The following is a 20,748-nucleotide window of genomic DNA, read 5'->3' on the forward strand; positions in this document are numbered from 1 at the left end:
GCTAGCAATATGAGATTTGAGAGTGATGGGCATACAGATAGAAAATAGAGCCTTAGGGAGGGCTAGGTCACCTGGGCAGGACCACTGGTTGAGAAGGAGACAGCCCAGAGTAGAGCTCTGTAGAATGCCCATATTTACAAGAGGAGCAGCCAGCCCAGAAGAACGCAAAGAAGCAAACGAGAGAGGATTGGGAGTCTAGGCTAAAGAATGTGTCGAGGAGGGATGATCAACTCTCAGAACACCACTGAGTAATCAAGCAAGGTAAGGATGGAAATGCATTCAGAATTGCCCACACAGAGGGGCCAGAAACCAGACTGCGGTGGGCTAAGGAGAGAAAAGGGAGCACCAAGTGCTCATTTAAGGATGACAGTCTTCAGTCTAAAGTAGAAGCAGTCCATCCAACTATTGTAGTTGTTCCCTACGTGTGTTCCACTGCTTGATGAAAACATGGAAGGGTTGGCTTATCCTGGCAAAGACCACTCCATAGCAGCATGTGGGAGAGTGAGAGGACCAAGGGAGAGAAAGAAGTAACACAATGGGCCATGAATCTGAGCTGACCAAGGAGGGAAGGGAAGAGAGACAGCTGGTAGATCCAATGGATTAGAGGTCTCCAGGAGGTCTCCGGGCTGTATCAGGGCCATCCAAGAGGAAAGCCAAAAGCACAGGAGGAAAAGACCAGAGGAGAGATCTGTTTTCTTAGGTTTCATAGTACATGTGATGTCCAGACTGTGCTGTGACTGTGGAAACTGGTGTCTGAAAAGAGAGCATGGGAAAGGCCACTAGAGATAAGGAGGGCAAGGACCTGAGAAGCTGGAGAACAGGATGATGCATTGTCTGCCTAGACACTGAGCTTGCTGAAAATGACTGGAGTGGGGAGGAAGACAACAGGTGCGAGCTCCTACGTGAAAGTCAGAAACAGCAGTGAGCAATTAGGGAGGAGAGTGTGGCCAGCCAGGACATGTTCAAGGAGGATGGCTTCTGGTGAGTGATGGGCAGATGGGAGAGTGAAGAACAAGAAATCTGCTCATCGGGAATAGGAGAGGTAATAGTGCAGGGAAATCGAACTAACTCAGGGGCAAGAAGGAGACTTCATGCCTTTGGAAGAGAACTCTGCAATCCTTACACAGTGTCTCCAATTGCAGGAGGGATGTAGGAATGGCAGCACCCATGTTGGGGATCTGTGATCACTCTCCTAAGAAAATGTCCTGCAAAACAGGGTATGCAGCATGGAGCAATGAGGAAAACTCTAGACCATGTTGAGATGAGACTGTGTGCAGGTTCAAAATCACAGCTCAAAAAAGCAATAAAGTAAACAAAGACACAACTGAACTAGAGGAGGTCAAAGAAGAAGGGCAAAACTAACTGAATGGGAAGGAGAGAGTATAGCACTCAGGTGACAGCCAGACAAAATCAGGAGACTGAGGGCCTAGGGCACAGGAAGCGAGCCACGGCATAAGTCCTGGGCCTGGTGGTGATGGAAAGGGAGGCCCACATGGAGGGGCCTGTATGTACATAACTTCCAGGAAAACATGTCAGACCTTCACTGCTCCTAGAGAAGAATGGGGGGAGGGCTGGAAAGGGCACCAGGGACAGAAAGAGGAGAAGGGCTGGAGGCTGAGTGTAAGCAACAGAGTCTCCAGAGCAATTCACAAGACTGGTTCCTCTTAGTCCCCCAGCCAGAACTGGATCTGTGTGTTTATACCAAGGGAGAAATTACACATCCCTATAGCTACCACAATAAAATGGAACAAAAGGCAAAATGAAAGCCAGAAAAAATATTTCAGTGACTAGAAAGTGAAGAGAAACTTCTAACTAGGTAGTCAGGGAAATCTTCATAGCACAAATGAACTTGGAGAATGGGGGGAGATTTTGAAAGGTAAGGATGGAGGAATGGCCTCTGGCCCCTCTGACACCACCAGCTGCAAAAACAGTAGGTGCCATGTAAGTCACTGATAGACCCCTGATGGACCTCATGCTTCTGAGGGCTCAGCCCAGCCTCAGCCCAGTCCTCCAGGCCCCATCCTGACTCAGAGTCCTTTCCCTGTCCCTCTCTCCAGGCATCCGATAGATGAGTGGCCAGCCCCTGAAGGAGATGTCTGACAGCCACAGCAGCCCTCTCCTGCCAGGGCCTCTGTCCAGCAGATACCAACTCTATGAAGCTGAGCCGACCAGCCCTACCTGGTCCTCAACCTCCCAGGACACTCACTCAGCTTTGCCCCTCCTGGAAATGCCTGAAGAAAAGGTGAGGAATGTCCCTCCTGGGTAGGGAATGAAGAGGACAGGGGAAGGTGGAAGATGCTGTTTTGCTGGCTTTCCAGTGGGTATAACTGGGGCACTTCGGCCCCCAGTCAAGTACAAGGTGATACCACGAAGGGTCTGTCCAATCTTCAGTAGAAAATGTGACTCTGTGTGAGACACAATTTGAAGGACAGTTAGAGAATACACACACTCACACACTAGTCTTCCAACAAGTCTCTAAAACTATCCCTCTTAAACCTGCCCTCTCCAATTACACTGTTGTCTCCAAAGCAAGACCTTTGTTAACATGCAGGCCATGAGTATCCTCTGAACACAGACAGACCGAGGCAGACTTGCTGGCCATTACCACAGCAGAGAAGGACACAAGGCAGCCAGGACAGCTCTACAAATAGTCCTGACTATTTGTTCATCACTACATGAAATTATAATAGGGCCTGGATCTGCCACACGTACGTGTTTATCATAATGTTGCGATAATGGCGTTTCAGTATGTTTGGTTTTCTTTATAATCATATTTATTTTCTTTCTGCATTTACAAACACTATCCTGTACAGTAGTACCTGGGCTTCACCAAACCACCCAAAGCAACCCTCTGACACGTAGCAGTCCCAGGCAGTGGGCATGTTTCACCTTTGTCTCATGATTCTTTATTTTTATTCAAAAACCTGACAGTCACCTCTGACCCTGAGTGCCTCTGCTCTTGGAAAGCAGTATTATTTACACCTATCTTGTTATTGCTTCTCCTAAAAGGATCTCCGGTCATCCAACGACGATAGTCACATTGTGAAAATTGAAAAGCCAAATGAAAGGAGTAAAAGGAAAGAAAGTGGGGTGGCCCATCGTGGCTCTCCAGGCCAGTGGGGCATCAGCCTCTTCCAAGCAGTGGGCTACCTCACAGGCGACATGAAACAGTGCAGCGCTTGGCTGGAAGGTAGGCCATTTCCCTGGGCCAGGCACAGGGACACAACCAGCCTTCTGGTTTGGAATGCGGAAGCTGCTCCCTCTCGAAGGCCCCTTCATCTGGGGGAAATGCAGCCCTGAGCTGACTCAGGGTGGACGTCAGTCATATCCCTACTGACCTGGAATTCTCACGGTTTCAGAATTTAACACATTTCGCTGGATTTAGCTCTTCGCAAATTGTTCGTGCCTGGGTGAAATAGATATAAGACATCCTCACTAGCAACGTGTCAGCCATTTCCCAAGCAAGCTGAACGGCCATTCCTTCACTGGTTCCACAGCCATTTATTATGCACCTGGTGTGTACTAAGAAAATACTGGCATCACCCTTCCCAAAGTTTCAGGGTTCTTTCCTTTTATTTTCTTCCTGCACTAAATGCTTCAGTGAACACACACACACCCTCTCCTACTTGCTCAGGTTGTCCTGGAAACCAAAGCAGAGAACAAGGCAGAACGTAGGTCCCTCTACCACACCTGGCTTCCTTGGGCCCCGATTCAATGCTGATTTTCACAGCTGGACTAAAATAATTTCTTGCCCAGCTTGTTTTCTTTATGCTACTTTCTCTGCTGCTCAGATACCTGCCCTCGAATGAGTCATATAGTACTACAAAAAAAAAAAAAGAAAAAGAATTTTCCTTCCCTCCCCACCCCATCTTTTGGACCAATAAATTTCCCTTGGAATGTTCCTTGGGACTTCCTTACCAACCAAGCTGATGGTTGGAACGACATTAAATCCGTCTCAGCATGGCGCCTTAGTCTGTATGGTGAAACTACCACCCAAGGCAGAGAAATTGCTGGGTCACTCAGAGACTTGGGCTAGGTGCCAGTACACCCCCATCTGCACCTCTCTTCCCACCCAGGCTAAAGGCAGGGAAATGTCCTGGCCTGGACATCCCTGTTTGCCTTGTGGTCAGCAGGGCAGCTCAGGCTGGACCTACTAATGGTTCTCTTGTCTCTTCCAGATAAGCACCTGGCTCTCCAGTTTACAAACTGGGTCCTGAGAGGGGCTGCCCAGGTGATGTTTGTCAACAACCCTCTCAGTGGACTCCTCGTCTTCATTGGGCTCCTGATTCAGAACCCCTGGTGGACAATTTCTGGGGGCCTGGGGACGGTGGCCTCAACCTTAACTGCCCTCATCTTGAGCCAGGACAGGTGAGTTCCTCTAAACTCTCTATGGGGGGTCTTGACAAGATGTGTGGGGCATACAGGTTCAGAGGTGTTTACTTAAGTGACCAACCAACCTTATCCTATTAGCCAGCCTGTCTCTTGAGTATCAACTTTGAGCAGGTTGCTGGCAGTCCTTGCAGAATTAAACTCTTGCTCACAGTTCCAAGCCCCATTTTACTGGAGAGCCTTCCGGAAACACTCCTTCTGAAGGAGGTCCAGGAACACCTAAGATTTCCCTCATGAAATCTACTATCTAATTGAGAGAGAGAAAATTAACAGGCAATAAATGTCTCAGACAAGACAGTAGAGAATTAAGGTTTCAAAGAAGACAGACAACGCCAGGTGCTGGGAAGATCAGAGAGGGTAACTTTGAACTAGAAAGGTTGAGTATGGGGGATGGGAGAGAAAACAAGAAAAGAGGGGAGGACAATATGGGAGGAAGAGGAGCAATCAGGCAGGCATGAGGGAGGAGCCAGCTGTGCGGGAGCCCTGCATAACAGGGGCAAGGTCAAGTAGCAATAACCACTAGCATTTTGTAGAACTCAACCATTTCCTCAGACCTTACCATATATTATTCCAGTGGATCCTGGACTTTCCTAATAGTCAAAGTTACATGGGTGACAGTTGAGAAATTCAGCTTGAGCCCTGCCCTCTCCCCCTTCCTCCCACAGAGATTCCAGCTCAGGGCATCTAGGAGGGGCTGTTTGTAACAAGGTCCACCCAGGTGCTTCTGATGGGCAGAAGGGAAAACACCGGATTAGCCCATATTTTTATATTTTTAAATGTGGGGCTCTCCAACCCATTTGTAAATCAGTAGGTAATTGCCAATAGCATTTTAATAAGTTAAAACAAGAAAATAAAACCAAACCAACTAGAATAATCCTTATGTAGTCAAGGTAAATATTATTTATAAAACTTTTGTTTCATTTATGATGGGGGGGTGTGTGTGTGTTGGAGAGAGAGAGAGAAGCAACTACGCCTTAATATAAAATGTATTCCTTACAATGGGATTCTCTAGAAAAAATTGAAAAACACTGTCGCACCTTGTTACATGTGACTCTTCCCCCACTTCAGACAGTGATGGCAATAGAGTTCAAGTTGCTTCCCTTACTACTACAAGTGAGGGAAAGGAGACAAGAGGGGAGAGGTGCTCTCTGAAAGTGCCACAAATGGCAAGACCCAGGCTCAGATGCATGACCTGTACCTTCTGCGCTCCGGGTCACACTGTCCTTATCATGGCACCTGTGTGGACAATGTGTCCAGAGGCCCTTTGGTGAACCTAGCAGGAGTAATCCCAATCGGTTGTGTCAAAAACTGATGACACTTTCCACTAGGGTGGCCCTGGTGAGAGGCTGCTCCTGCACCTCTAAGGTGGCTACGGGGGACCACTGTGAACCCAGCAAGCTGGGAGGCCACTGGAGGCTGGATGGATGAGGGGCTGATTTCTTCTGAGTAGAGCTCTTGTGGGTGAGATGACGAATGGCCTCCAACCAGGATCTTGTGTCTGCCTCAACCAGTGGCTCCCCTACCCTTGTGTCCTCTTACCCGTCACCTCATGAACAGTTGGCATAGGACTGGGCATCTACCCCTTGGTGCTTGGTCACTGTTTGCTAAAACCTACCTGGGTGAACTCTGTCCAGCCCCCTGCCTTCTCGGCTCAGTGGCCCCAAGTAAGCACCTCCCCACCAAGCCCCGTCATGCTCCTCCTCGGTGCCGTCCTCTGCCCAGCTCAGAGGAGCCCAAGTCCCTTGCGGTACTGACAGGTTGATGCTCTGATTTTCACCCCACCATGAATCTGCTGAGCCAATCAAAAGTCACTTCACAAATTCAGTTTTACAAGGGAGACAAACACCAGGCCTGCCTCATCCTACCAAACACCCTGGAATAAGAATTTAAGAGAAATATGCATCAGATAAAAACTCAACCCCTCAGCTTGGTTTGCAAAGACTTCTTTGATGGGCCCTTATTACCTAACGCTCACTCAGCATCACACTTGTCCCTAATTAAGTACTTTTGCTTCTGCAGTTCCTGACACTTGGAATACTCTGCCAGTCTAATCTTACCATTCCTTCAAATCCCTTTTCCTCCAGGGAGCCACTCCTGATTGCCTCCAAGTACTCTGAACCCTTCTCTGTCTCTGAACAGCCATAGACTACACCCTAGTACTACACTGGGTTGTTCTCTAGTGTTTTCCTGAGTCTTCTCTCACTGGCTATGTCTTAAGCATATTCAGCACAGGAAGTTTTCTCCAATGTGCCATGTTCTGCCACAGCACCTAGGAGAATTCAAACATCCTTCCTGACAGGTCCATGCCCTGTTCTTCTCCACAGGCTCAGAGCTCTATCACCCAACACAACGACCATACACATGTCCTTCTAAGGAACCGCTGGCACCACTGTACACTGTGATCATAACACCCACTCCCACCACCCCAGCCGCCCTGCTGCCTCCACCATCCCCCCACCAGCCTGAGACTGTACTTTGCTGATGGCAACTCAAGGACCAGAACACTGACACTGCAGTGCCCTGATGGGATATGGTCCTGATGAAGATCTTTTTGACATTGGGGTTGAATCTAATTTTATATTTTTGAGGGTCAGGGAGGAGATGTAAAGAAATTGGTGTGTGGGGGAGGGGGTTGACAACCAAAGCCAGAAGCTGCCAGAGTTTTAGTAAAAAGGAGTTCAGAAAGGACACTCTCCACAGGGAGGGGGGCTGTCAAGGCAACCCTTAGCTGTTACCCTAATTGTGTCTTCCCTGAACTTTCTCATTTTTCTCTGCTACCCACAGCCACTGAGGCTATAGGGCCTGCCATCATGGGCCATCCATCTTTCCTCAGCAGGTATTACAACAAAAATGTTCTAAATTCTAACACCAAACACCAAGGGGAAAATACAGAGAAAATGCAGACACACTAAAAATAATGATTTTTCTCAAAACCTGGGTTTCTACTTCTGAGACAGCTTCAGTTGCCTTTCCTCCATCCATCCCAGCCCCCTGATGTCCAAATGACCCCAGGAGCCTGGCCTTGGGAGCCACTGAAGACTCAGCTTGTTCTGTGTCCACTGTAAGTGTCCACACACAAGTGCCTTGTGCCCCAGAGCCCCTTGCTGGCAACTGTCTAGACATGCTCCCTCCTGCTCTCCTCATCCAGGTCAGCAGACTCGACCTCCTGGTCACTGTGGAGGGAGAGGTCCTCCCCCTTCCGCACTTAAGCCATGGCCTCTGCCAGGAAGGAGCCCTCTTAGCCCAAATTCCCTTCTCTGCTGTGCAAGAACAGCTAATACATGATAAGGCTTAACAGACACACACATTCATTCCACAAACACTGACTGAGCGCCCTCTGTACAACAGACACTGTTCACATTGTTGGGCACCAGGGCACAGCACTGGACACCCAGACAGGTTCCAGCCCTCATGAAATTGACACAGGGGTAGGGGAACAGGAACAGGCTGCAATAGGCACAGCTCACTCCCTGGCGGGGCCGCACAGTGTCACCTGCTCCGCCCCCCACACACACACTTCATCCACTTTCCATTTCCCCCACCCTGCAGGGCTGTTGGAAAGTTGGTGGCAGTGTTCATTAGGATCAGGGGAACACAGGCTTCTCCTCTGAAACAGAAACGATAGCCTCCCATGCTGACTCTGCCCCAACTCTGGGCCACTCCTCATGGACAGGGCACCTGGGCACTGGAGGCCCAGCCAGCTCATCCACTCCAGTGCAGACACGCAGGAGGAGAGAGCGCCCAGACTCTGATCACAGAGAATGTTACCTGGGGCAGTCAGAACTCTCTTCCTGTGCCCTCTCACACCTGCCCACACACACGTGCACGCACACAACTTCCCTCGTCACGCCTCCACACCTCAGCTTTCTATGACATTTCCCTCTACACCTAGCAGTCTGAGACGCCCTTGAAAGGGGGAACTTAGCCATAGATAAGATAAAAGCGTATAATATTAACTAAAAATCAGAAAGATATGTGGGGGGGGGGTGTTGTCATCTGGAAAAGTCCCGACAGCTGTGTGACTGCCTGATATTTGCAGACCGACTTTTTTCTATACATCAGTAGTAAAGAAATCGTCTAAATTAAGCACATTCCCAGAGTACCAGGGTTCAAATGCAAAGTCACTCTCCTTACTCCAGGTCCGCCATCGCCTCAGGGCTGCACGGGTACAATGGGATGCTGGTGGGCCTGCTCATGGCCATGTTCTCGGAGAAGCTGGACTACTACTGGTGGCTTCTGTTTCCTGTGACCTTCACAGCCATGGCCTGGTGAGGAGCCTCATTCTTTCTGCTCACAGATCCTCCGGGCCTTGAGGCACTTGTATCTTATATTGGACAGGGACAGGGCACACACATGTGGGACCTGGTGTCTCACAGCCAAGCTGGCCTGTCTAGCAAGACACCATGAAAGCCCATGAGTCCTATTGCAACACAGGAGACATTTGGGGATATGGACTAACAGGGATTCCTTAAAGTATCAAAAAGCATCAGAAGACCACATGTTTTGTGGTGTGCTGATAATCTTCCTTGAGTAATAGGCTTAATGATAAAGGCCAACTTTACCAAGTAGTTCTAACATGCTAGGTGCAGTGCTAAGTAGGTTACGTTTGCACACGGTTTACAGAAGGGAAGACCGAAGCATGAAGAGATGACGTCACTTGCGCCAGGTCCTACTCTGTGAAAGTCGTTGATGCTGACAGTCTGAATCTAGAGTCTGCACACTGACACCCCAGGCTGGGTGGGAAAACCATCTGTTATGTGGCCTACCCAAGACCCAAAAGCCAAAAAATGCACTCGTAATAAAAGTAGAGAGTTTTCTTAAAAGAGAATGTGTATATGTAAAGTGTGGAATCTTTGAACTAGAAGTCTCAGTCGAGGTCTTGCTGAGCAGTCACCTCATGGTGCAGATGAAATAAAAAGGTCGGGAAGAAAGGGAATTTGAAACAAATATTCACCAAGTTCAGGGTAAGTGAGGCCATTTCACATATGACCCTTAGTTCCTTTGAGATTACAGCAGGTCAGTTGGGTATCATAGGGTCTCCAGAGAATCCTCACTGTCCCCAGGAACCTCCGTCTCCCACCCACTGATTCATACATCAATATCACCTGTTCCCCAAATCTACTCAGATGTGGTGACCTATTCATGCTCTCGGCAATAAATCAGACGTGGTGATTTAACATCCCTAAGAAGTAAATGTCTCTCTTTGGTTTCTAAGTCTGGAGTGCCTAAAACCAGTTAGTTTAATTTCACTTAAGTACTGTTTCATTACTTTTTAGTAGTGTTTGGAAATAAATTACTACATTAAACATTCTGGGCAATTTATTTTTCTTCTTAGGGCATCTTTCTGAATCCGCTAAGACAAAAAGCTAAGGCAGTCATTTCTGTGGGGATGGTTCCTAATGCCCCCCTCAGGCCCCCATGTGAAAAGAAAAACCTATCTTCATTTGCATGCATCTTATTTATAAAGACACAGATGAGGCCCCTCAGCACAGCTCCTCGGCCACCGGGCCCTGGTGGCAATTAGAATTCAGTATCCCCCACTCTGACTTCCCAAGTTCCTAATTTTATGGACAAAAACAACTGAGCCCCCACCCTGAGCTGAGTTGAGCGGTGTGCTGTGTCTCTAGCACGTTCATGTGTCCACTCATGAAGTCCTTGACGTTCAAACTACAGGGTAGGTATCAGTAGTGCCATTTTCCAGATTTATCCAACAAACAAAAATGTGTTGAGTGCCTGGAACTATGTGCTGAGTGCAAGGACCATCGGGTTAGCTGTGAACAGGAACTTCCCTATCACCTACAGCCTGCATTCATTCCTCTTGGCAAAGATAGAAATAAACTCATAAACTAGTTCATAATAGAGATCACTCCAAGATGGGCTAAGTGCTTTCAGGAAAGCAAAACAGGTACCTGGGACAGAGAGGGACTCCAGACATGGGTGGTCAGAGAAGGCCACTCTGCAGAGGGAACATCTGAGTCTTCAATTGAAGACTGGAAGGTTCTGCCCTCTGAAGATCTAGGTGAAGGATGTTGTAGACAGAAGCAAAATGCCTACAAGCAAAGTGCATCAAAGACCTCAACTGGGGAGGCAGGATGTGTTCCAGAAGCAGAGACAAGACCAGTGAGGGGAAGCCCAGTGAATGACAGAGGGATGGCAGGAGGTGAGGGCAGGGAGGAGACAGAGCCAGGCCACACACATCTCCAGACCCAGTGATTTCCATGACAGCTGCAATGGGAAGCAGCTAGATGGTTTTAAGCAGAGGAATCATGGGATGAGGCCTAAATTTAAATAAATCCCTCTACTTACAGCATGGAGAATGGGTTTCAACTGGAGCAAACACAGATAGCTGGAAGCATCTGCTACAATAGCCAGCAACTGTCTGCTACAAACACCCACAGAGTTTGGACTAGGGTGAGATCCCTGGACATGGCCAGCAGTGAATGGGCCTAAGAGACAAGAGGAGTGTGGAGTGTGAAGGAGAAAAAGGAAAGAAAATCTAATACATTCCTGTAATTTGCCTGAGTACCTGGGCTGATGGAGAGTACAACAGTTTGGTGATGAAGGATGATACAGAAATCAAGAGTTCTGTCTGGACACATATACTTTCAAGTTCTAAGTAGGGATGTGGAAAAGGAAACTGGATGTACAAATCTGAAAGACAGAAAGAAGCACATGGAAGCTTTCATCTGTAGGACTAAAGCAGTGGTTCTTAACCTTCCTAATGCCGCGACCCTTTAATACAGTTCCTCATAAAAATTATTCATAATTGTTCCACCACAACATAAGGAACTGTATTAAAGGGTCACAGCATTAGGAAGGTTGAGAACCACTGGAATAAAGGGTATGACTCAAAAGAGAAGATTTTAAAAGGGAGAGAGAAGGTCCAGCACAGAGCCACAGGATTTTCCAGCATTTAGATGTTCTTAGTCTCCACCAAAGGAGACTAAGAAAGAGAAGGCAAGAAGAAAGCCAAGCAAGTCCAGTGTCACAGTGGCCCAGGAAGAAAGTCTTTCACTAGGGTGGGTAGGTCCAACTGTCAAAGGAGAGAGACAGGGAATGACTGTGGATTTGGCAAGACAGAGATGATGAAATGGACAAGAGACATTTCCATGGGGTAGTGAGGACACACCTGATTGGAGAGGACATAATAGACATTAAGAGCAGAAATACTGGGGTGAGCAAAGAAAGCCAACCTTTTTGAGGGCCATTGCTGTGCAGGGGAGCACAGTGGTGCGGCCACAGATGGAGTGGACATCAGTATAAAGGGGGAGGATGTTTAGAGGTAGAGGATCCAAGAGTATGTCATATACCGATGAGAATGAACCCAAGACAAAGAGACAGAAACTGCAGGAGAGAGAGGAGAAAAGTGCAGGAGTGAACCTTTGAGTTTAGATGGGACCCAAAACGTGGGGAAAAGAACCAGCCTGGTGAAGGGGCAGAGCTGCTGCCTCTGCCTGAAAGAGGTGGAGACACAGAGTGTGGGGGAGCAGAGTACATGGGGTGAGGACTTTACAGCTGTGAAAACAAAGCATCTCTCATCTTGTCACTTCTCTGTCCTTAATGACATAAATCCAGGTGGTGGCTGAGATGAAAGGGAAGCAGATATTTAAGATTTGAGGGAAAAGGTTAAAATGTGAAATACTCGTCTCATCAAGGCAGAGAGTTACTTTGTGAGGGATGATGTGTAAGAGGGCTTTGGGGAAGTCTTAAATGCCTATTTGAGATTGATGGTCATTCATTAAAGTAAAATCATTCATTTGGACCACATGATTTCATGTTTTGCCCAACAGCTTACTGTACACAGAAGGTGTGGGCATGAGGGTGTCTAGATGGCTTTTCCCTTCCAGAAGAAGCCAAAGCTAGGTGAGATGAATTATCTAATGTAGCCCATGAGCCTGTAAGTAGAGACATGAGTTAGGATTTGTGCTCAGCTCCATCTGTCTCCAAAATCCATTCTCTTTCCAAGGAAGAGGCCAAGAAGACAGAGGGTATAAACAACAGAAGGTTCCATTTTTCCCCTGACAGTTCCCAAAGTAGCTCTAAGTATTTCTGCTGGCTTCAAGCTCTCACATTACCTACAGGCATAGCAGTCTTCTCCTGGATAAGAGTAATCACACATCTTGATCCAAAGATGATACATTACATTTTGTAAAGATCACATTTTGTTTAGTTTTCTCAGTTTAAGAAATAAGGAAACATCTCAATTATTGTTATAAAGTACTTTATTCAAAATAAGTTATAATATTTTTTGAAATATGTATCTTAAAGGTATAAGCTTAAATCGATCACCTTATTCCCCATCCCAGATCAATGAACCTCTACAGTCTTGAGGGAGACAGGAATGGCTGTGCCAAGGCAGGGGTCTGTGGATGGTCCATTGGCCAGACCTGATGAGACAGTGTAGACCTAAAGATGGCTCAGTGACTTACCCTCTCTTTCTTCTTCAGCCCAATTATTTCTAGTGCCTTGAATGCCATCTTCAGCAGGTGGGACCTCCCGGTCTTCACACTACCCTTCAACATCGCTGTGACCCTATACCTGATGGCCACGGGCCACTACAACCTCTTCTTCCCCACAACCCTGGTGGAGCCTGTGTCTTCAGTGCCCAATATCACCTGGACAGAAATTGAAATGCCCTTGGTAAGCCATCCACATGAGACACTGCCTGAAAGAAAGGCTCCCTGAGGCTCCACACCACACCACTAAGCTGGACAACCCATTCTTGAAGGTACCAGTGTGGCGTGTTTCACAGAGAAGAGATGCCTTGTGTTCATCTTCCAAAATAAATAACTAAAAAGTGGTAGGACCCAAATGCAGGTATCATGAGGCCTGAGCTCACCCTCTTGACTCCCCCCAGCCCATCTCTCTGACAACCAGGGACCTTCTCTCCCACACCATCCAGATCTGAGTTTTGAAGAATCAGTGCCTTTACCCTCTTTCTCTTTGAAACAACAAAGGAAAAACGACTTCCTTTGAGTTTAACCAGCTTGTTGTTGTTACATGAGAATTATAAGAAATGTGAAGGAGGCTAAGTGCTCAGTAAATTTCCACAGCACACCTGAGTGCCCTTCATAGAAGGTGTCAGCTGAGGGCTGGGGAGCAGTGTGCAAAGAGGGCTAGCCACGCCAGGGCACTATCCACCAGGCTGAAATATGGATACTGGAGAAGGAAGCTTCATTCTAAACCCAGGCTCCTTTCCAAGACCATTTTGTCCCTTCATTCCTCTCATTCTTGACGGCCTGGGCTTAAAAGCCAAGTTGCCATATGGAAAGGTGAAAGGTGGACTCCCTTTAGCATCCTGCATTCCTTAGATGTTGGCAAGTTGTGGGATATTTATTGAGTAGACTTCCAGCCTGTTTCCAACCTTTCAGCTGAGTTCTCTTGTCTGGTACAAAGGGCTTCTGGGTTCCTACAAATATGATTGGGTCCCAGCCTACCATTTCTTTCACTAGCTTATAGGCTCTGATCCAAAGGGTGTTTGGTTACATTCGAAGACAAAGGTGGGCAAAGCTTAAAAGCTTTCTAGGATTCCTCAAGCTCTCTCCCTAAAGAAATCACACCAATTCCAGAATTAAATCAATTTGTTAAAAGGTATAAAATTTCATCCAAAGGTAGAAATGCAATTATTCCCAGCATCTACACTAGGTCACCCATAACTGAGCGGTGATGCACATTAGACTCCCCTGAGGCCCCCATCATGCCCATACCAATTAAACTAGAAGGTATAGGGAAGGGTCAGGGGTCAGTATTTGTTTAAAGATCCACAGGGGATTCCAATGCACAGCAAAGTTTACGAACCTCCAAAACTCTTATGTGTTTACTATTAAGCCAGGGCCCCCAACATGAGGGCTGAGTATGGATGCTTCTGAGGAATATATGGCTTCCTCTTTGAGAGCAAAACCTTTGAGGGGACCAGAATTTACCTCCTCCCTGGACTACCATGCAGGGTTTCAGGGCTTAAGGGATTTCCTTTAGATCTTCGAAAATCCTGGAAATATTCTAGGCCATTTCAATCAACGAAGATTGATTGAAATCAATTGCCTAAAGATTACTCATCCTGTCAGTGGCAAGTACAGGCTAGACGCTAGAGCCTCTGAGTTTGACCTCTTGTCTAATGTCTTTGCCACCCTCACCATCTTTCCTTTAAGCCACAGTTGATACATCCTCTTTGGTGGCTGAGGCCCATTCAATGTTGTCATGAGGTTGTAGCCCCTGGAAAGGAGGAGAAACATTCCCTCTGCTCTCAAGCCATGCTCGCCATTGTGGAAAGATAGTACGTGACCATCTGGAGAATGACTTGAAGCCTAAATATTCCTTTTAGGGCCAGAGCAGGCTTTTGTGGTGCTGTAATTGGGAATGATTTAGTTAGCAGTGAAGTCAGATGGCCTTCCCTGGCCTGGCTGAATTGTTAAGATTTTTTCAGTTCTTTGAGGGCAGGAAGGAAAGGAGGGAGATGGGAAGGGCATGCAGAGCCCTGGACTAGAGTGGGGGCTCCAGTTTCCAGGGGGCTCTGCACAGCCATTGTGTGACCACAGGCATGCCACATCCTCATTCTGGGGAACAGTATCCTTCTCTATAACACAAGGAGGCTGTCCTGGTAGGTGATCCTCCAGCTTTACAATTCTATATAGTTCTTTTCTTCATGAGCAGGTCATATAATCTCTTTAAAGACAAAGCTCTTTAGAATGTACCTACATATTTCTAGGATTGCAAAGCTTCTGCTCTCAAAGCAGAAGCCATATGTTCCTCAGAAGCATCCCATACCCAGCCCCCGTGCTGGGGCCCTGGCTTTGCAGGGGGGATGCTCAGATGCCTGCTAGGTGGTGGAGTGAGGAGCTGTTTGTTCCACCTTATGCCTCCCACGTTCTCTCGCACCCTGCAGAGAATAGTCACCCTCCGTTCTACCCCATTACTCGCCCAGGAATGGTTCACATCTGGCCCTGAGGCCCAGTCTTTGTGTTATTGGCTTATGCCCCAGTGACCTGCGTTCTATTGACTTTACAGCTGTTACAAGCCATCCCCATCGGGGTCAGCCAAGTGTATGGCTGTGACAATCCCTGGACAGGTGGTGTGTTCCTGGTGGCTCTATTCATCTGCTCACCACTCATCTGCCTGCATGCGGCCATTGGCTCCATCGTGGGGATGCTGGCAGGTAGGACAGAGCCACCCTCTGCAGAGGGGCCCTTGGAGTAATTTTCTTGAGCTTTTTTCTTGCCTGTACACAATAAATACGGTAAACTTACCAGTGGTTCTCAACCTTCTTAATTGCCATGTTGTTATAAATGGAAAAAAGGGGTCACGACCCACAGGTTGAGAACTTCTGACTTACCCTCTTCGTTGGAGTTTTAAAACACCGTCAGGAGTAGAAATTTATTTTTCCCTTTCTTGAGTCTCCAAAAGGAGCAGATTGCAGTTGTGGGATCCACAGGGAAATGCAGAGACTGAAAACCAAGGCAGCCTCTGCACACTGAGCCCTGGAGCTGAGGGTGGAGGGGACACTGCGCAGGGTAGAGAGCAGTAGCCAAGACCAAGCTGAGGCATAAATGGCCCAGCATCTTGAAATCTGGAGGAAGTTAAAAGGAAAATTTTTCTCAAAAATTGGATTGCCATTGGACAAATATGATTTTATATTTCTACATATGTGGATATGTACATTCACACATTCACAAATATATATGCTCTCTCTGACAATGGAGTCGGAAATTGGGGAAGGGACCCTGGGAGTAGGAGCCTGTTTTGACTTCTTCCAATGTTTCTTAAAGACTGTTTGGAAACAGAACTTTAAAAATATTTTTTATTTGGAAATCATTTCAATTTTATCAAAATATTATAAAAATAATATTATAAGAGGCACCCATAAATTCTCTGCCTAGCTTTACCTGGTGTTCACAGTTCATCCCTTTTGCCATATCATTCCTCTGTCTACATACATCTCTATATAAGTATATTCATAATTTTTCTGAACTATTTGAAATAGAATTTTTCTAAATTGAACTCTTTCTTGCTGAAAATCCAGTTGCTCTTGCCAGATTGATAGGGAGGGGCCTGGGGTCCCTCCTTGGCCCCGTCTCACCCAGGGGAATGTAGTCATTCCTCTTTGTGAAACCTGTGGTTTTAAAAACGGCTTGGAGACTGGTGTCCTCTTGTCATTGCTGGTTTCCTGAGAGCCACTGCCATTTGTAGAAAGTCCTTTGATGGGCAGGGTCGGAGGTGTGGAGTGAACAGTAAGAGGCCACCCTGAGACCTGGCAGCCATGGGGTGGCCTTTATTCTGTGACTCAGAGTGAGCTAGAAACATCCTACCTTGTCCCATAGCCCTGACGGTGGCCACGCCCTTCAAGACAGTCTACATGGGTCTCTGGAGCTACAACTGTGTCCTCTCCTGCATCGCCATTGGGGGCATGTTCTACGCCCTCACCTGGCAAACACACCTGCTGGCCCTTGTCTGCGGTAGGTGTTTGGGAAGCGCAACAACCAGGTCCCTCTGGCCATTCCTTACCCACTTGACCACGTAAAACCCATCATGACCACTCATCAGTACTGAACAGCAGAGGTAGGAGGGCCAATGGCTCAGGTCCTCACCAGGAGTGCCTTTCATAGATGGAGATTTGAGGTTCCTCCTCTGTCAAACCCAGTCACAACCACTTTATGTTATAATCACCCAACATCACATAGCTTGCAAGGAAATCACATGTGCAGTTCTTCATCTCCTAATGGCAGCATTCCTGCACTCCATTTATGGAGTCCTGCTTAAGAGCCAGGGCCTAGACTGAGCATGGAAGATATCGTGGTGATACATTCTTGTGAAGCCACAGACTAGCAATAGAGAATTGCAGAAATAATTATTAGAGCTGTGATGCCTGCAAAAGTTGTTGGAAAGACCCAGTGAGATGATATACCCGGGGACACTGAAAATCATAACATAGCACGTGGAAGCTCCATCTCTGTCACGTGAATAGAGGATGCACCATCTGAAGGAGAGTCGGCCACAGTCCTTGTTATATACCTGCAACCTGGCACCATGCTCTGTGTCCTCCCAAGAATCCCACCAGGCATAGCTTGTCAGGCCCATTTTACAGATGAGGAAATGAAACTCACAGGGCCAATTCAATTGCCCTAGAACACGGCTACTAATGGAAAAGGAAGGGTCAGCCCCAGCCCAAGCCCCCACCCCCCCAACTTCCTCTCCGGGCATTGTTGCATTCTCTAGAGACAGCAGGACTGGGGAGGGAAGGAGAACGTGCAGAATAGCTTTGCTTTTGTTTTTCCCACTCATATGTGGGCATCATGAATGACTCCCGTGTCGCCTGCACCCCCTCAGCAGCCAGTGTGAGGCTGGATGCAGAGACAGTGGCCCAGAAAATGTTTGCCAAGTCAAAGGTGTCAGACACTTTGAGGTTCAGACTGTAACTTCCTTTACCTTCAGAGAAGTGGCAGATTTCAGTGGCTGGAACCAACCAGGAGGGCCACAGTGAGAGGCTGGGGTTTACTTCAACACTTCCACATAAGAATTTGGGTTGGCAAAGAGAAAAGGAAAAGGTGTTTTGGATAGAGAAGGAGAAAGCTTTGCTGACTATCCTTGTGGTCCTGCTCACCCTGGGGAACCCAGCTGCCTGGCTCGGGATCCAGGAAGATTCAGACCTGATGAGACTTGGTGAGCATCAAACAGTATCACAGCCACTAAGAATCACATACAGGAGAGACCTTAGGGGGAGCTCGTATCATCTGATCGCCCACCACTAATCATCCAGCCTGATGTCAATGTGGACAAGCAAAAAATACTTTTTTGATCGCTGACTCTATGTAAGGCCACCATGAAAGTGAGAAAGGGTTAAAAGGATATATATAAGCTTCCCCCTCTGCCTTCAGAGAGTGCAGAGACTGGTGGGAGATGGGCCCCCACCTGCCGGCAGAGATAATTCATAATGCCAGGCCAGCACACTGGACATCTGGGCATGGTGCAGACATTGAGACTGTGGAAGAGAGGGTGGGACCCATGGTTGGGCACTCCCCCGGGTGGGAACCCAACTGAGTAGGATCCCCCCATCTTGAACTGGGCTCCCTGTTCTGCCACAGCAGTGGCTGGGGAGGAGGTGAGGACCAGGCTCTGGGAAGCTGACTTGAGGTTCTTGTTTCTCCATAGCCCTGTTCTGTGCATACATGGGAGGAGCCATCTCCAACATCATGTCAGTGGTAAGTTTGTCTTCTCCTGAACACTGTCCTGGGAGGTCTCCACCAGCCAGACTGTCCAGGCAGCTGGGGAAGAATCCTGAGTGGGTAATAGTAGCTGGTACTCACATGACGCCTCTGCCAAGGTTTATCTCGTTTGTCCAGGGTGTGTGTGGAGGGGGGAAGAGTTGAAAGGAAGAGATCACAATGTAATGAGTAGTGGGAAACACACAGAGACAGATGGCCCTGTGGCTGGGCCCATCTGAAGGCCAGTTTTCAGCTCCATCACTGAAAGACTCTGATTGTGTCCCAAAGTACCAACACCTCAAATTCCTTTGAGCAACTACTCTGAAATTCCGAATCCAAGAACACCAGTGCCTTCGATGGGGGAGGGAGGGAGTCGGAATCTCCATCCTCATCCCCTACGATACCCTTCTTCCTCTGGGTCCCTGGCCTGACATCTGAGCCTAGGAACATTCTTAGGACCCAAGTGTTTTTCTTTTCAGGTTGGTGTGCCACCAGGCACCTGGGCCTTCTGCTTTGCCACCCTCATCTTCCTGCTTCTGAAAACCAACAACCCGGCCATCTATAAACTCCCACTTAGCAAAGTCACCTACCCAGAGGCCAACCGCATCTACTACCTGACCATGAAAAACAGTGAAGAAGAGAAGTCCCCCAGCGGTGACTAGCCAAGTTTCAGGCAGAAACGCCCTTTGCCTAGATCTGCTATCTGCTCCCAGTGCCCCCCACTCTGGGTCAATCACCCACAGCACTCACCTCTTTTGTGTCTCCTTGCATCTGTGTAGACAGACCCAAACACACCTGTAACTCCTTTTGCCTGAAGCTTAATTTTCTCCCTCTGCCCAAATTTCCATAACTATCCGTTGTGTGACATTAAAGGAAGCTGGTAATGAGTTAGAAGTAAGAAGCGTGCTTTAAGGCGGCGCATGTGGCTTAGTGAGTGGGGCGCCGGCCCCATATACCGAGGGTGGCGGGTTCAAACCCAGCCCCGGCCAAACTTCAACAACAAAAAAAAAAATAGCCGGGCGTTGTGGCGGGCGCCTGTAGTCCCAGCTACTCGAGAGGCTGAGGCAAGAGAATCACGTAAGCCCAAGAGCTGGAGGTTGCTGTGAGCTGTGTGACGTCATGGCACTCTACCGAGGGTGGTACAATGAGACTCTGTACATTTTTTTTACGATAAAAAAAGAAGCGTGCTTTAAATGTTGCCTTAAAACAAAAACACGATTTAGTCCTTCAGGAAGATGATTAAAAGATGATCTTTCTGGCATGCTCAACTAAATAATAGATGCTGGAAAATTGAACTTGCTGAGTGGTTCCTGGGCCAGCATGGCATGGTTGTAAGTCAGGAGACACACATGGTGGGAAGTGCACGCATTTCTAGTGGCCAAGCTGGTGGCCAATGGGTACTCGATAAAGAAGAGAGGACTTTCACCCTGATGGAGTTTTAAAGTTAAAACAGGGACAACTGGGGCACTGGAAGTGCCTAAATAACTAGTCTTAAATATTCAGTGGTCTGAATAAAGGGCAAGGTGAGATTCCCTGGCAGGGAGCAATTGATAAATTAGTAATAGAGTCCTGTATACGACTTTATTATGGAGAATGAGCACTTCTTGGGTTAGGTCAAACCAGCAACTCTGAGTAGAGATTTCAGTTAAGGAAAGTACCTGAGCTCACTGTATGAAAAGCTTGGTAAATTTACTTCATTTTTCTACTAGTTCATGAATGCTGGAGGCTTATAAGGTCTATGAAACTTAGAACAAATGGTTAGCTCTGACTATAGAAGGACAAACAATTACCTGTGACTTTTGTAATTTGGCTTCCTAACTACCATCAACAGCTTGCATTCAGTCTTTTAAATTATATAGATCATTAAAAATACAATAAAATAAATATATCGTAGATCAAGGATCAGCAAATTTTTTTCTGTTAAAGGGCCAGGTAGTAAATATTTTTAGCTCTGGAGGCCATACAGTCTCTTTTGCAGTCTCGACTCTGTTATTGTAGTGTAAAATCAGCAGGAGACAATACGGAAATGAATGAGCATGGCTCTGTTCCAATAAAGCTTTATTAAACAAGCAGTGGGCTTGATTGGGCCCACAACCTGCAGTTGACAGATCCCTGATAGAGTCCCTGATAGCAAGCCCAAACAGACACCGCCAGGCCCTTTGCA

At 47.5% G+C, this 20,748-nt stretch overlaps 1 protein-coding gene across 1 annotated transcript in view; it reads left to right on the plus strand.

The window, feature by feature from the left end:
* The first annotated feature begins 2,060 nt into the window (after positions 1 to 2,060).
* The window catches only part of SLC14A2 (solute carrier family 14 member 2), a 49,599-nt gene continuing 30,911 nt past the window's right edge, over positions 2,061 to 20,748 (plus strand). Inside the window, exons 1-9 of the mRNA XM_053571592.1 lie at positions 2,061 to 2,242; positions 3,010 to 3,190; positions 4,179 to 4,368; positions 8,529 to 8,657; positions 12,837 to 13,029; positions 15,394 to 15,541; positions 16,704 to 16,838; positions 18,532 to 18,581; positions 19,064 to 19,238. Coding sequence (XP_053427567.1) covers positions 2,069 to 2,242; positions 3,010 to 3,190; positions 4,179 to 4,368; positions 8,529 to 8,657; positions 12,837 to 13,029; positions 15,394 to 15,541; positions 16,704 to 16,838; positions 18,532 to 18,581; positions 19,064 to 19,238 — 1,375 coding nt within the window. The 5' untranslated portion in view covers positions 2,061 to 2,068. The remainder of the gene's footprint in view (positions 2,243 to 3,009; positions 3,191 to 4,178; positions 4,369 to 8,528; positions 8,658 to 12,836; positions 13,030 to 15,393; positions 15,542 to 16,703; positions 16,839 to 18,531; positions 18,582 to 19,063; positions 19,239 to 20,748) is intronic.

The sequence above is a fragment of the Nycticebus coucang genome, chromosome 19 (genome assembly GCF_027406575.1).
Source record: "Nycticebus coucang isolate mNycCou1 chromosome 19, mNycCou1.pri, whole genome shotgun sequence".
In the NCBI taxonomy this organism is placed as follows: Eukaryota; Metazoa; Chordata; class Mammalia; order Primates; family Lorisidae; genus Nycticebus; species Nycticebus coucang.